Consider the following 14,260-nt stretch of genomic DNA (forward strand, 5'->3'; position numbering starts at 1 on the left):
ATTTAATAGAGAAGCATATGTTTCCGTTGAATTTCTCTTTCTCTTTTTACTCCCTTTCTTTCTCCTATTTTAACCTGTAACATAAAAGGGTTGGTTGGTTCTCCCTCCTTGTCTTCCTGAAGTTCCTTCTCTCCCCTACGGTGCCCCAGATATGACTCTTGTATGATTTATTTTAGTTCTAAAATACTGTGATTTTCATTTTTTAATGGCAAATTAGTATCATAGATTACTAGAAGCATTGTCAGGTACCCAGGACTTTACTTGGTGAAAGTAAATGCAACCAATTATTGTCTTAGATGAAGGGTCATGACTCAGCCTCATTGTGCCATGACCGTCTCACATGCCATTACAGGGAATGCTGTTTTAAAACAAATAATTGAAGGGGGTGCTTATGAGACCAGTAAGTTACGTCATTGAAGTGGAAGGATTCTTTAGAATTTGGGGGTCATCACTCATATGTTATTTCTTCAAGTTCTGTGTTGAGCATTTTCTGGAAGGCCACTAAGACTAACATTTTTTCTGAAGAAATATGTTAGAAATAGATAAATATTGAAGAGCTAGATTTTATTTTTCTTAGAAATAGAATATGTTCCTCATTCTTGCATATTTCCCAGGCAGATTTTGTTTCTTCTTGTTTCTGAAAAACAGACATGTAAGACACTTGGTTAACATAACATTTAAGCTTTTTATTTAAACAGATGAAATTTTAAAAATCATAGTAACTTTTTCCAGAGTGTGACTCAAGTTGTTGTTTTGGCTCAATCTCATGCAGTCTAGCTTTGACTGAGCTATACAAGCCTAGGTGAAAACAGTACCCCGCCCCCCGCCCCCCACTCAGTTCTTGTTTTTTTTTTTTTTAAAAAAATGGGTAATAAACTTTCATTTTGGAATGATGAACTCAGAAATATAAAATCATATTATCCTGGAAAATTTACTCAAAAAATTTTAAAATCTTGACCTAAACATTTAGTCTAATATCCAGTCGTTCTAATGGCTGTGGAGGAAAGATGATCTGTAGGACGTCAGCACTACAGGGACGTGGACCTCTGCTTCTAGCGGCTGAATCACAGGGGACACAGCAGGGTCTTTAATGAGTGAACAAGAGGTGTTTGTTCATGTTCCTTTTCCTGGAGAAGGCTTCACAGGGTGGGTAGTGGACGAGACATTCATTTATTTACAGAGAAGTTAGAAATGGGAGCTTTTTGACAGGCCTAGTAAAAAAGCTCAAAATAGATAGGAGTCTGTAGGTTTTATGGAAGATCATTTGTAGAAATCACTATCCATGATTCCCTGAAATCACAAAAGAGGAAAAAAAGAACCAACTTCATCCACCTTTAAGACCCAGTATTATAAATTACAAAGTGATTTAAGAGCTATCACAACCATTAAAAACCTATCCTGCATACCAGGTGGGGCAACAGTTGTTTGTATGGAAAATAATACAATAACTAATACATAATAATACAAGAATAAACTGTGTTTTGCATACTGAAAACTGTAAACCTACTTTTGCTCCACCCTGCATTTTCCCGCTAAACTTAATCTTTAAAAATTATTGCCTGAAAACTTGATCTGTGATTACATGCTTATTAATTCATTTAACAAATATTTGCTGAGAGCTACTGTTCTGAATACTTGGGACACATCCGTGAATAAAAAGACACTGACTCACTTCTTTGGAGACCCAAACTTCCAGTCGAAGGAAACTGATGCTTATTATCTGCTCTGTCAGTAGAAGGAGAGCAGGGTGAGTGAGGGGGGCCAGGAGTGCTGGAGGTCGGGTTGTAGCAATGAATAGGAAGCCAGGACTGGCCTGGGTGAGAACTGAGATCTGAACAAAACTCTTGAAAGGTGGTGAGAGTCAGCCTGGTGGATTTTTGGGGAAGGAGTGTCCAAGCATAGAGGACAGTGAAAGCCAAGATCTCCTTGGTGCCTTGAGGATAATGCAAGGAAGCCAGTGTGGTGGGAGCAGCGTGACAAAGGTGAGAGCAGCTGGAAATGAGGATGGACGGGTGGTGGCCACACCATGTACAGCCTGTGCTGTTTGGCGTTATTTAGGGAGCCTTGGAAAAGTTTGAGCAGAGGAGGGAAGTGATCAAATTCCATGTTGAAAGGACCATTCAGGTTGTTGTGTGGGAGAGACCGTGGGAGGTGGGGCTAAGTAGAAAAGCAAAGAAATCTAGTGAGAGACACGGTGGTGATTCAGAGCAGGGCATAGATGAGACATGGAATGGTCAGATTTTGAATGTAGTTAGGTAGACCACCCAATAGGTGATTCACCTGGATCTGACACAGGAGAAAAGGAGAATATAAATGTTGATAATTCCAGCTGCAGGAAGCTCATGCAGATCACTTTCAACATGGCAGTCACATACTTGGCTGCTTTTCACAAGTACAATTCCTTTACTAGTATATCCAAATGATGAAAAAAAAAACCAACGAAGAAAAGGTAAGTAAAAACAAACACTGCACATGGTGGCCATTGGGAAGTGGCAGAGGAGGAAGTCTCAAGCACAGGAAGTGATAAAATCAATTTTAGAAATTAAAATGTAATCCTAGTAGGATAAGTCTTGCACAGCTGTTTACTGAAGTTTACTTGATCTGTTGATATGTGGACTATATAAAATAATTCAAATGCTTGCAAGTGAGATAGTTGTAAAAGAATTATCAGTGATTACATAGTTAAGAGAAAGAAAATTGCATGCTTTCTCTTTAAGATGCAAAAAAGTATCATAAGCTCTATGGTTTGAACATTTAACTGATTTTCAGATTCTTCTAAAATTGGCTCTTACATTTTTGTTTCTTGCTTTAACAGTTCGGCTTCTCAGCCTGCTCTTCTGGCAGTCATTCACAAGATGTGCTGGCTATCCCTCACCCTGTCTCGTGTCTTCCATTCCCACTGCCATTCCCCTGTTTGGGACCGCATTAGCTGTTGCCTGGGTTATGGAAATAGCAGGCTATTTTTCTTTCTTGGTCTCTAATCTCTCCTCTTAAAAATCCACATCCAAATTAGTCTTTCTAAAGTGCAGTCCGATAATATGGATTCAGCTAGTGAGGCCTTTCAGGAAACCCTCACTGTTTATCAAATTAATTCTGGGCTCATTGGATTGATATTTTAGGTATCGGGCTTCCTTTAAACCAGCAGGACTGTCTTGATGCTGATTCCTCCACTGTCATCACCTCAATGAACTGCCGGTTATTTTCCCAAAAACTTTCCAGACTTTTCTGCTCTCGCAGCCTGGAATTACAAAGTTTCTCCACTTGCAGGAACCTCGCACCCCCACCCTAATTCCACCTTCTAAATATCTTTCAAGACAGGTTCAACTGTGACTACCTTCATTAAAGCTTCCTTAGTCCTTTAAGTCAGGATTTTCCTTCCTTCCTTCTGAATCTTTTATACTCCTATAGTGCATTGTTTTATGACACCTTTTCATCTGCCTTGTTATTATAGATTTTGTATATCTGATGTTTTTCTCTAATTATTAAGTTCTGAATATCAGTCAGTGTCCAGTATCTTTTTCTTTACCCATAACACTTATGACTGCTCCTAACACATACTCAAAACCTAATAAATATTTATTAATAGACTGATAAATGGGTCAGGGGGTGACTATTGTGACTTCATCCCCACTCTCCACAGATTTGTTGCTCTACAAGCATTTCCCTGTGAGAATTGGAAAGTTACTACTTCACACTTTTTTAGTGCTTTCAGATGGCTTTGCGAAGGATGGTTTTACTTGACTCACAAAAACCCTGTATTCATTTTACAAGCAAGGAAGCCACGGTCAGAGGAGTAAATATGACTGTCCTAAGTATCATTTGCATGTTTAAACTTACATTTTATTAAGAATATTCTTTTATATTATTTCATTTGCTCCTCTCGGTAAATCTGTGTTAGTCGGTCAGGAAGCTCAGGAATGTTTTTGCGTATGGACCACGTACCAGGTACTGTTGCCGATAAGGGAGGCCCAATCGAGATAGTGTCCCTTCCATTGAGCATCTTGAGTTCTAAGTTGAGGAAGAGGCACAATAAATTTGTGGTTCAAACAAAACAATCTCAAGTGTCGATAAATGCTCGGAAGAAGAACAAATAGGGCAATGTGCTAGGGAGTGGCCGGGGCTGGGAATAGAGGATATTGCTTTGTATGTGACTGTCAGGGAACAGCCTGCTGAGGAAGTGGTATTTGAATTGGGACCAAAATCCTGGGAAGGAGGCAGCCAATGAACAATCCACAGAAAGAGCCTTTCTGGCACAAGAAAGGCCAGAGATTTTCTCAAAGAGCAGGAAGAAGACCAATGTGGCTTGAAAGGAGAGGGGAGGGGAGGTGGCAGCAGATGGTGCCTGAGGGGCTGGTAGGGGTTCCTGTAGGTCTTCTCAGCCATAATGGAGACTTATGGCTATTTTTCTACTGCTATGGGCAGTTATTAGAAGATTTTCAGCAGGGGAATATTGTGATTGTTCTATGTTTTAGAAATATTCTAGTTATTGTTTAGACTAGAGGGTGGACCGGGCAAGGCGAGAGGGTGAGTGATGGTGGAGATAGGAAGTCAATAGAACAGGACTTGGAGGTAAAGTGGCTTTTCAAAGGTCATGGATACTAAGGGTTGGATTGAGGAGGGAGTCTTTTGCCACATCATTGCCCAAGATCATGCAGGTCAGTGACAGAGTAGGGAGTATACTATACCAAGGTCTTTGGATTTTTATGGTAATCTTACTAGCATATGATAGAAATACTTTTTAGGGCCAATGAGCAGTTGACTGTTTTGTTTTTATTGATATAGCTAATGAAAGGGGGAAAAGGCTGTGTATAGTCTTCTTTTTTCTCATTTGGTTTCATTATGTTTAGTCTTAAGTTATTCCTGTATCTTCCATTTTTTTTATATGATTTGAATAATATTGCTTAAAATTTATATGTTAACTCATTTCTTTCTAGTTACAAGATTTTGGTGGCCATTTAAAACTATTTTCCCCCATGTCAAGCTTGCGTTTTAAAACAATTCAAAGGAAAATATTTTGGAAATAATCAGCATTTGAACTATACTTTGATGAATAAAAGTATCTTAGAGAGAAAATGGGGAAAAGTAATATTGAAATTTGGCTCAGTGGATGGAATGTTGGCCTGAGGACTGAAGGGTCCCGGGTTCAATGCCGGTGGAGGGCACCTACCTTGGTTGCAGGCTCCTCCCCCACTCGGGCCCTGGTCAGAGCGCTTGCAGGGGGCAACTAATCGGTGTGTTTCTCTTACATCGATATCTCTCTCTGTCTTTCTCTCTTCCACTCCCTCTAAAAATCAATGGAAAAATAACCTTGAGTAAGGATTTAAAAAACAACAAAAAACACAACAAAAACCAAAATATCTAAATCCCAAATGTTCTCAAATTTGTGAAACCACATCCAATTATTAATATCTAATAAATAAGATACAAATTTTGTTTGAGACTATGAGAATGAGCATTTGTACTGCAGTCAATACCTGTCACCCTTGATCCAAAGATTAGGATTAATCACCCATAGAGAATTTCAGGGTCTCTTCAATAGCAGGTTGGACATCCCAGGGCTGTTTTTCTTCCTACAGTTGGCTCTCCAGTCTGCTCTTTGTTGGCATTAGTTTGTGACCAATGTGTCAGGCACAGATGCAACAAATGGAGATGCAAAAATGATTAAAACAGCCTGTTCTCAAGTAACTCACCAACAAAGATGAACAAGTCAACCAGCAATTACAGTATCAGTTGACCAATAAAATGATATTCCACCTGTTGTGACTGTGACAGAAGTAAGCGCCAAGCACCAGGCAGAGGGACCTATTTTGCCCTGACGTCCCCAGAGAAAGCTTCTGGGAGGAGCTTGCACCTGAACTGATACTAGAAGGATGGGCCCCTGTTAGCCACATCAGGGTGTGACTGTCGGCCACTCCTGTCTACCTTCATTTGATTTGCAGTGGGGAACTTATGAACATATTACCCAGATGGTTCACAAGAAGGCATGGAGCGAACAGGTTTTGGTTTGACACGTAGCTACAGCTATTAGTAGCTACAGAACGGTAGAAATAACGAGCCATGATTTGACACCACACTGTCTATAAAGCACGTTCCCGTGTGGAGTGGAATCCTCGGTAATGTTGCTGTAGGTTTACTTTGATTTGTACTTTGTCAATCTCTCTTCTAATGAAAACTCCCTCTGACTTGATACACTTAATCTGTCCTCCTCCTCCTCCTCCTCTTCCTTCTCCTCCTCCTCCTCCTCCTCTTCCTTCTCCTCCTCCTCCTCCTCCTCCTCCTCCTCCTCCTCCTCCTCCTCCTCCTCCTCCTCCTCCTCTTCCTCCTTTTCCATCTTCTCCTCCTTCTTCTTTGGTTTATTCTTTTCCCATTTTAACACCACATTTATAAATGCTACATGGTGGTACAGAAAATGGAAAGCATTTGCCTTGTGTTTGAGTAGCACCACAAACAGGAATACTGTCCACAGGCATTTCTGATGCTCACTTATCATGTCTTTCCTTAGTCCTTTAAGCAGACTTTTGAGGTTCATAGAGACTCGTGGAATGTGCTGCAGCAGGTGTGTGCAGTTTTTGGCTCACATATCCATTTCGCTATAATCTAATTAGAGAAGTATCAGCAGGAGCAACGGAAACTGCTAGAGCTTCGTCTCTGCAGAAAAGGAGGCTGAACACATGGAAGCCAAGCTTTACCCAAATAGCTCACAATAGGGGAGTGTGTCAGGACTGGGCCAGAGTAGGTATTTTTGTAATATTTATTTTATAGGTCCTGCTAATGAGTAAACTATTCCCGGCTTTTATTTGGATAGTTTGGCAAGTGGGCATTACTTTCTGCAGATAATTGGGTTTTTATTTAGTGAATTACAGGTCTTTCTTTGATCTCTTAGAATTTAAATGGTCGGAGTGATTGAAAGCAACTGGTTTCCAAGTTCACTGATGTATTCCTGAATGGAAAGTTTTCATGTCTTCACAAATACATTATTAAGAAGATGCATGCGATGAGTCAGTATCTTAACTAGATAATTTAATGTCATGCTACTAAAAAGTGGATTTATTGATTATTTGATGATCCATGTCTAATATTCAGCCAACCGGGCACATATTGGCCAAATAACAGGCTTTTCCCATCAGAACTCAGAGCTTTGAACTGGCAAAATTCTTGGGACAGTTTTGGTTTGGAACAAAGTCAACCATTCTGAGTTAGTTGCAATGATTCTGAGGTCTCTGAGTAAAGACCTAGTTTCTTTTTTGGCTTCTTCCCTCTAACAATTTCTTCCCTTACACTTCCTTGGAGTTTTGAATGTTTAAAATTGATGGGAATTTTTCATAGGATGATATAATGAAACTAAACCGTAAAATGCCTCTTCTGTCTTAACTGCCAATAGAGATATAGGGTGATCCATAGACCACTGGTGTTTGGATTTATGGATTTTACCAGTCAATAAAATAAACAATGGCAGGACAACATATAGTTATGAAATCTTTATTTTGATGACTATAAATAAGAAAAACGCTAATATCCACCATCACGATTTTCTAAATATACAGGGCATCCCCCCAAAAATGTTTACACACTTTATAGCTGATAGCTTAGTTGATGTTTCTTTCTTTTCAGATCGAACCCATTGGAATTAATCATTATTCAAAGTGTGTATACATTTCTGGGGACACCCTGTATTTTAACATCAAAATGTAACAAGGATAAGATCTCAGAATAAGTGAAGTGTTTACCAAGAGAGGAAAGTTGGTGATGCTGCATTGATATTTTCTCCATGGACTGGTGACAATGTCACCAGGGATTGTCATTCAGCCTTGGATTGTGTGTTAGGAACTGCTTGCAGGAGACCTACATCATCAACCCACTTCACAGAGTCGTGGGGCAGTTTTTGGTTTCTCTGTAATGAATTAGGAACCTGCAAATGTATCCTTGTCTTCTTTGGCAAAAGTCTATTATTGAAGTTTTTAAAGTATTGAAGAGCGAATGAGGTAACATTATTTCACCTAACTATGTAGCTATGAGCTGATACTGGTCATGTGCTAAGGAATATGTAAAAGATACTTGAGGATTGGTCAATATATGTGCTTTGCCCACATTACTGGTCATCACTCAGTTAATATTATTTTGCTGTGTCTCTGGCTCCAGTTTTTGCTTTCATTTCTTAATCACATTTCTCAAGATTTTTTGCTCATTTTAGTGATAGATTGCAATCTCCTTTTTGCTCAAAGAGTCCTTCAGTATTCCAAAGAATTCCCCAAAGAGGCCTGTTAAGTTTCTGGAGAACATTGAAGAATAAGGTAAATCATGATATGGAAATTTTTTCAGATCCTTGAACAGTGAATTTAAAATGGTATAAACCAGTTTTTAGAAAGCAGCACCATAATGCCTGCCATATGGATATAAATATCACACACATTATTTTGACTATTGGCCACTTTTTGAAACAATGGATTACCTTCATTGAATATTAAAAGTAGAAAATGCTTATATAATCACGACTTACTATTTTTTTCAATTTTGTGTGTGCACAATAGGCAGCAGAGCAGGCATCTTCATCTTCATCCAAACTGAGTGAAACACCGGGTTCTTTCTCTTCCCTGGAAAATACCGTAAAGGCAGCCAGCACTTTGCCCACCTCCTGCTCGAAAGAAAGACAGTCCTTGACTGACATTAACAGTTCCTCTGCTGCTGAAGATGTGGGACAATCTATAGCAATTGCTGTGGAGATTCACCCACCTGGACCCTCAGAGACAGACAGTCACAAGGCCCTGGAGAAAAGCTTGGCCACATCAGAAAGTGGAGCTTTAAACTCTTTATCTGGCGGTGACACGTCTTCATTGAGTAGCAACCTAGACCATCTTACTGTCCCAGACAAGCCTACGGGATCAAAGATGATAGACAGAGGTAAACTAATAAATTGTTTCTTTTTCCTTAGGGAATGAATATTTGGGTGTGGATGCAGAACTCTAACGTTAGTTTGTTAAAAGAGTGTTTAAAGTCATGAATGATGATGATTCAGTCATTAAGCTGCCTTGTGGGTTAAGCGAAGGGGCTATTTCTTTAGAGGAGTTTGCATGTAGAAAACCCCAGCTTCAAGGCCATTCATTATTCTCTATAAGTGTCACCAACCAAATGCTTACAGTCAACTAAAGACATGTGATCATAAAATAATACGTTTTTTGCCAATCTGAGGAAAGGCTTGACTCTTTTTTTGGTCCCATGTTCTATCTCTTAAGCTTGTAGGAAATAGATCAGGGTTTTGTAGACTGATATTTATAACATTACTTCCTTGTTTCCACACAAAGTTAGAGCAACTACCTTCCCTGGACCACGACCACAGACAAAGTTTGGGCTAGCTAGTAGGTTCCTGAAGGTGCCCATGTGATTAGCAGGAAGACAGAGAATTTGCATACACTTTGGAGGGCAGCACTAGAACTTTTAAACACTCAGGGGAGCACAGTTTATGCTTTTGAAAACAAAAGCAGTCTAACTTTTTATTATTATGTTCAATTATGGTGTGTCTTTTCTGATGGTTTCATGCCTTATTCATTCTGGTAGAGAACAAGCTTACCTGATATAACATATTGAGCAATGATGCAGTGATGACTTTGGTTTTTATTTTTTAAAAATATATTGGTATTGATTTCAGAGGGGAAGGGAGAGGGAGAGAGATAGAAACATCAATGATGAGAGAGAATCATTAATTGTCTGCCTCCTGCATGCCCCACACTGGGGATTGAGCCCTCAACCCGGGCATGTGCCCTGACTGGGAATTGAACCATGACCTCGACACTCAACCACTGAGCCACACTGGCTGGGCTGGTTTGTATTTTTTTAATGTACTGTTGAGAGAAAATTGACTGGCTACATTCCCATGGTACTTAGAGTGGCCTGACATAGGTGACTGTTCTGCCCCCTCTCCTAGCCTAATCAGGGAAAGTTTTTTTTTAAAGTTCACAAGTTGTTTGTATTCTATTAATTTAGTATTTGCTATCAGAGTAATTAAGGTCAAGGATTGCAACTGCAGACCCAGTTGTGTGTGTTTTGTGTGCATATGTGCATTGTTTTAAAGAACGTGAATTGTAATACTCAGGTTGGGACCTCATTCTTCAGTCACCACAATTGTCACCACTTCCTGTGATGTTTCACACAGTTGACTTACCTGCCTGGCCTCTAATGACATTTTCAATTGTCACCCCTAATTTAGGCCAACAGTCTACTTTACATTAAAAAAAGTGGAGCGCATGAAGTTATTGGCAAAATAACTTCTAGGGGTGAATGAGGTAGGAAAGGGAAGAGAATAAAAGTGATGCCATTGAGGGATGGAGAGGGGCCGAGTTTGGACGGCAAGGAAGGGAAAACGTAGACTCACACTGTCCTCAGGTTTGCAAGGTGCTGTCATGTAGAAGAATATGGGCTTCATTTGTTTCTCCTCGGAAGGACACAACTGAGGTCAGCAGTGCAAGTAAAAGGAGGTAGTTTTAGGTTTAGCCTAAGAAACTTCTTTTTAACACTGAGAACGTTCAAAATAGAATGTGCTCTTCAGAACGTAATGCATTCCTTGCCCCTGAAAGTGTTTTCTCATTCTGAGACAACCACTTTCACTGGCTGTAAGTTGCTATTGTTCATTGTATTTGGTTTTACAAAGATATACTGAAGAGAGAATTTAAGTATCTCCAACTCAATGGCCTCTAACTTGATACTTAGAAGATCATTCCAGATATAGGAGTGGCGAGACTAAAGAAAATAATAAAACGTGCCACATCTATTTTTTCCTGCTGAAAACTCTTACTTTAATCATTGAACCATAGGTAGAACTGAAAACCTGCATACACACACACACACACACACACACACACACACACACATCCCCCCCACACATATACACACACACAGAACCACAGAATGAGAATGGTTTCAAAAGCAAAATAGAAAATAAAATTTCATTTGCATTCTTTCCCAATAGATAACCTTGCAGATTGAGTTGACTTTAGGGTGAATAACATGAGAGTCATGGGAAGATGCGTGAAGCTCTTACCCATGTCTAAGTGTCACTCTTGGAATGCATGTGCTGCGGAGCCTGGCTGGGCACGAACAACTCTTTTATTTGAAGAAAAGGAAGAAGCCTTGTATTTTTAAATGTTGAGTAAGTGCTGAGTGACCAACAAAGTCTGTATGCTTCCTCAAACCACTTGACATGAAAGGGCTCCTGCCAGGAGGAAGGAAGAGGAAATAAAAGTGTTCTCCTCTCACTGATTTGGTGGCAGTTGCCATATGCTACAACATTTTTGCTGATGATTTTTTTTCCTGCTCCTGGGGGTTTGGTTAAATTCCCAGAAGAGCTAAACTACATAGAGTCATTGCTATGGAAACAGCAACCCTGTCTTTGCTTGTGCTTGCGATGACCTGCTACTGAGTACTCAGATTGTGTATTTTGCATGTTTTTAAACATGTGTGTGTTTGTGTGTCGGAGAAGGTAGCTTTTCATTTTTGTGACTTTTAAAAATTATGTTTTATCTGCCAGTTAAAAAAAATACGCAAAAGCCCTGAAATTCCTGTGTCTGAAATATTGTTCAGGATATTTTCATGACAGGGATTGAAGTTTCGATGTCCTCCAGAATAGGAGCTGGGATTTAAAATTAAGCCCCAGTCTCAAGATGCATTTGTGGGAGTAAGAGGCTTTTATCCTAGAAAATAAAAAGATTCTTAAAGGTTAATAACTGAGTCCTGAAACAAGCAGACAGCATGTATTATAGCCTTCTTTTTATTTAGACAATGAGAGAAATATTTTGCAGTTGGTATGCAATTAAAATTGCGGTTGCTAGAATTCTATGCTGAACTTAAATATCCTCTTAGACATTTCTCCCCTGCTGTGCAAGCTATTAAACATGCACAATGCTAATTGCATCCTATTGCCTGTCCGCATTGGGAGTTGCAGAGCTCCAGAGGTGTCCGGATTCTTCCCCGAGTCTTTCTACAAAGCCAAGGGGCAAAGAGGCGATGGGGTTAATGGAATGCTCATCTCAGCTCAGTTTTACTCTGTGCTGTAGCTTTCCTTTGGGAGAGGCCATTTAGCCCCTGACTTATGCCTGTGTGATGATGACTCGCGTTGTTGTCTCTATTTACGTTGTGTTAACAACGTGGAAACAATTTCATTATACTTATTGCATGAATTGAGTGACCATACCCTGGATGCTGAAAGCTAATAACCACTAATGAGACTAACACCCAATTTATGCAAATATATTTTCAAGTACAAGTACAGCCAGAATTAATCTGGGAATCATGTTGAATAAAAAGCAGTTTTAATGAAAAGACAAGCACACTAGAGCATGCATGACATCCCAAGAAAGTGGCATACATAAGCCAGATATTAGAATTTTGCAAGTTTTTTTTTTTTACAGTTTGAATGTGAACAGTATAGAGGACATGTTATTTTAACCAGCTACTTCAGATGTTGCTGTAGGAATTTTGTGGCATGTCTGTTTAGGAAGTAAGAAGATAATAAGAAGAAAATGTTGAATACTGAACTCTATTCAAGTTAGCATTATTTTTATTACTTTTCTGAGTACCTTACATCTATTCAGGTCCTTTGTGTTAAAGGGAATACAAAGATGAGCAAGATACAATTGCTGGTATAAAACATTCTAACATCTAATAGGGAGAGTGGGAGGAATAAGACACATTTAACCAAAGAAAGCAGAGGAAAATAGGTGTCACAGAGAGATACAAAGTACTTGAGAGATTTAAAAGAGAGCAGGGACTCAAAGTATAGAATGTGACATCTAAGTGGGAGGCTCTGTGCATAGAGATAAAAGACATGGGAAAGAGAGATGGAAAAGAAACTTAGATGATGTTGAATACTGGGCTAGTTGTTAGTTTATTTCGGTAACTAATGGATGACCATTCTAACCAGGTTAATCTAGTGATTAAATTATACTTTATAAAAAACTAGAGGCCTGGTGCATGACATTCATGCACTGGGGAAGTAGGGGTCCCTCAGCCCGGCCTGCACCCTCTTGCGGTCCGGGACCCCTTGGGGGATGTCTGCCTGCCAACTTAGGCCTGATGCCCCTGGGGACTGGGCCTAAGCTGGCAGCCAGACATCCCTCTTGCAGTCTGGGGCTCTCATAGTCCTGGACCCCTTGCTCCTTACCACCTGCCTGCAGCGGAGGCAGGAGAGGCTCCCACCACCGCTGCTGCGCTCACCAGCCCTGAGGCTTCTGGCTGAACAGCGCTCCCCCTATGGGAGCGCACTGACCATCAGGGGGCAGCTCCTGCATTGAGTGTCTGCCCTCTGATGTCAGTGCGTGTCATAGCCACTGGTTGTTCCGCTGTTCGGTTGATTTGCATACTAGGGTTTTATTATATGGGATTAGGTCAGCTTTCGAAAATGGAATAGAAGAGAATAAAAGGAGACATATTCTCTTAGCTTCTGTAATAGCTGAGGTGACTGTGGAAATAGAGGAAGCAAAGGTGAGCCATGAGGGGTTCTATAGCATGCCTATCAAGGTGAAGACTGAGCTTGGTCTTGTGTCTCTATTACTTAATGTAGTCCCTAGAAAATTTCCTAGTGATCCTGTTTTTTGAACTATGCTCTGAAAATGGGAATACATATTTACTATTGGGAAAATCTTGGCTCTATAATTGTTGACCTCAGTGGCCTTGGTCTCAGGCACAGGTGACCCACCTCTTGCTTTCTCAGCTCCACAAATACCTTTGTGAGATCCTCTCTGGGTAAGAGGAATTAGTTTATTTTCATTGCTTTATAGTACTCAGTTGTTTTCATATACCACAAGAAATTGAACTACTGTTGCTGAATATTTTATTTTTTCAGCTTTGGGCTGTTATAATAAATGCTGATATGAACATTCTTTTTTAAAAAATTAATAGAGCCCTAGCCAGTTTGGCTCAGTGGATAGAGTGTCAGCCTGCAGACTGAAGGGTCCTGGGTTTGATTCTGGTCAAGGGCACATGCCCAGGTTGCAGGCTCCATCTCCAGTAGGGGACATGCAGGAGGCAGCAGTCAATGATTTTCTCTCATCATTGGTGTTTCTATCTCTCTCTCCCTCTCCCTTTCTCGCTGAAATCAATAAAATTTTAAAAAAAGAATTAAAAAAATTAATAGACATCTTTTTGAGCAGTTTTAGAGCTACAGAAAAATAGAGCAGGAAGTACAGAGAATTTATATATAATCCCTCTTCTTCTACACACAACTGCCTCTATTATTAGGATCTTGCATTAGTGTGGTTTACCTGATACAATG

The 14,260-nt window shown here is 40.0% G+C and overlaps 1 protein-coding gene across 3 annotated transcripts in view; it reads left to right on the forward strand.

Moving 5' to 3' along the window:
- IPCEF1 (interaction protein for cytohesin exchange factors 1) overlaps positions 1-14,260 on the forward strand; it is a 150,683-nt gene that overhangs the window by 112,560 nt on the left and 23,863 nt on the right. For all 3 annotated transcript variants that reach the window (XM_059699999.1, XM_059700000.1, XM_059700001.1), the window contains exon 10: positions 8,529-8,898. In XM_059699999.1, the coding sequence (XP_059555982.1) occupies positions 8,529-8,898 (370 nt within the window). The remainder of the gene's footprint in view (positions 1-8,528; positions 8,899-14,260) is intronic.

Source organism: Myotis daubentonii, chromosome 6 (assembly GCF_963259705.1).
Source record: "Myotis daubentonii chromosome 6, mMyoDau2.1, whole genome shotgun sequence".
NCBI lineage: Eukaryota > Metazoa > Chordata > Mammalia > Chiroptera > Vespertilionidae > Myotis > Myotis daubentonii.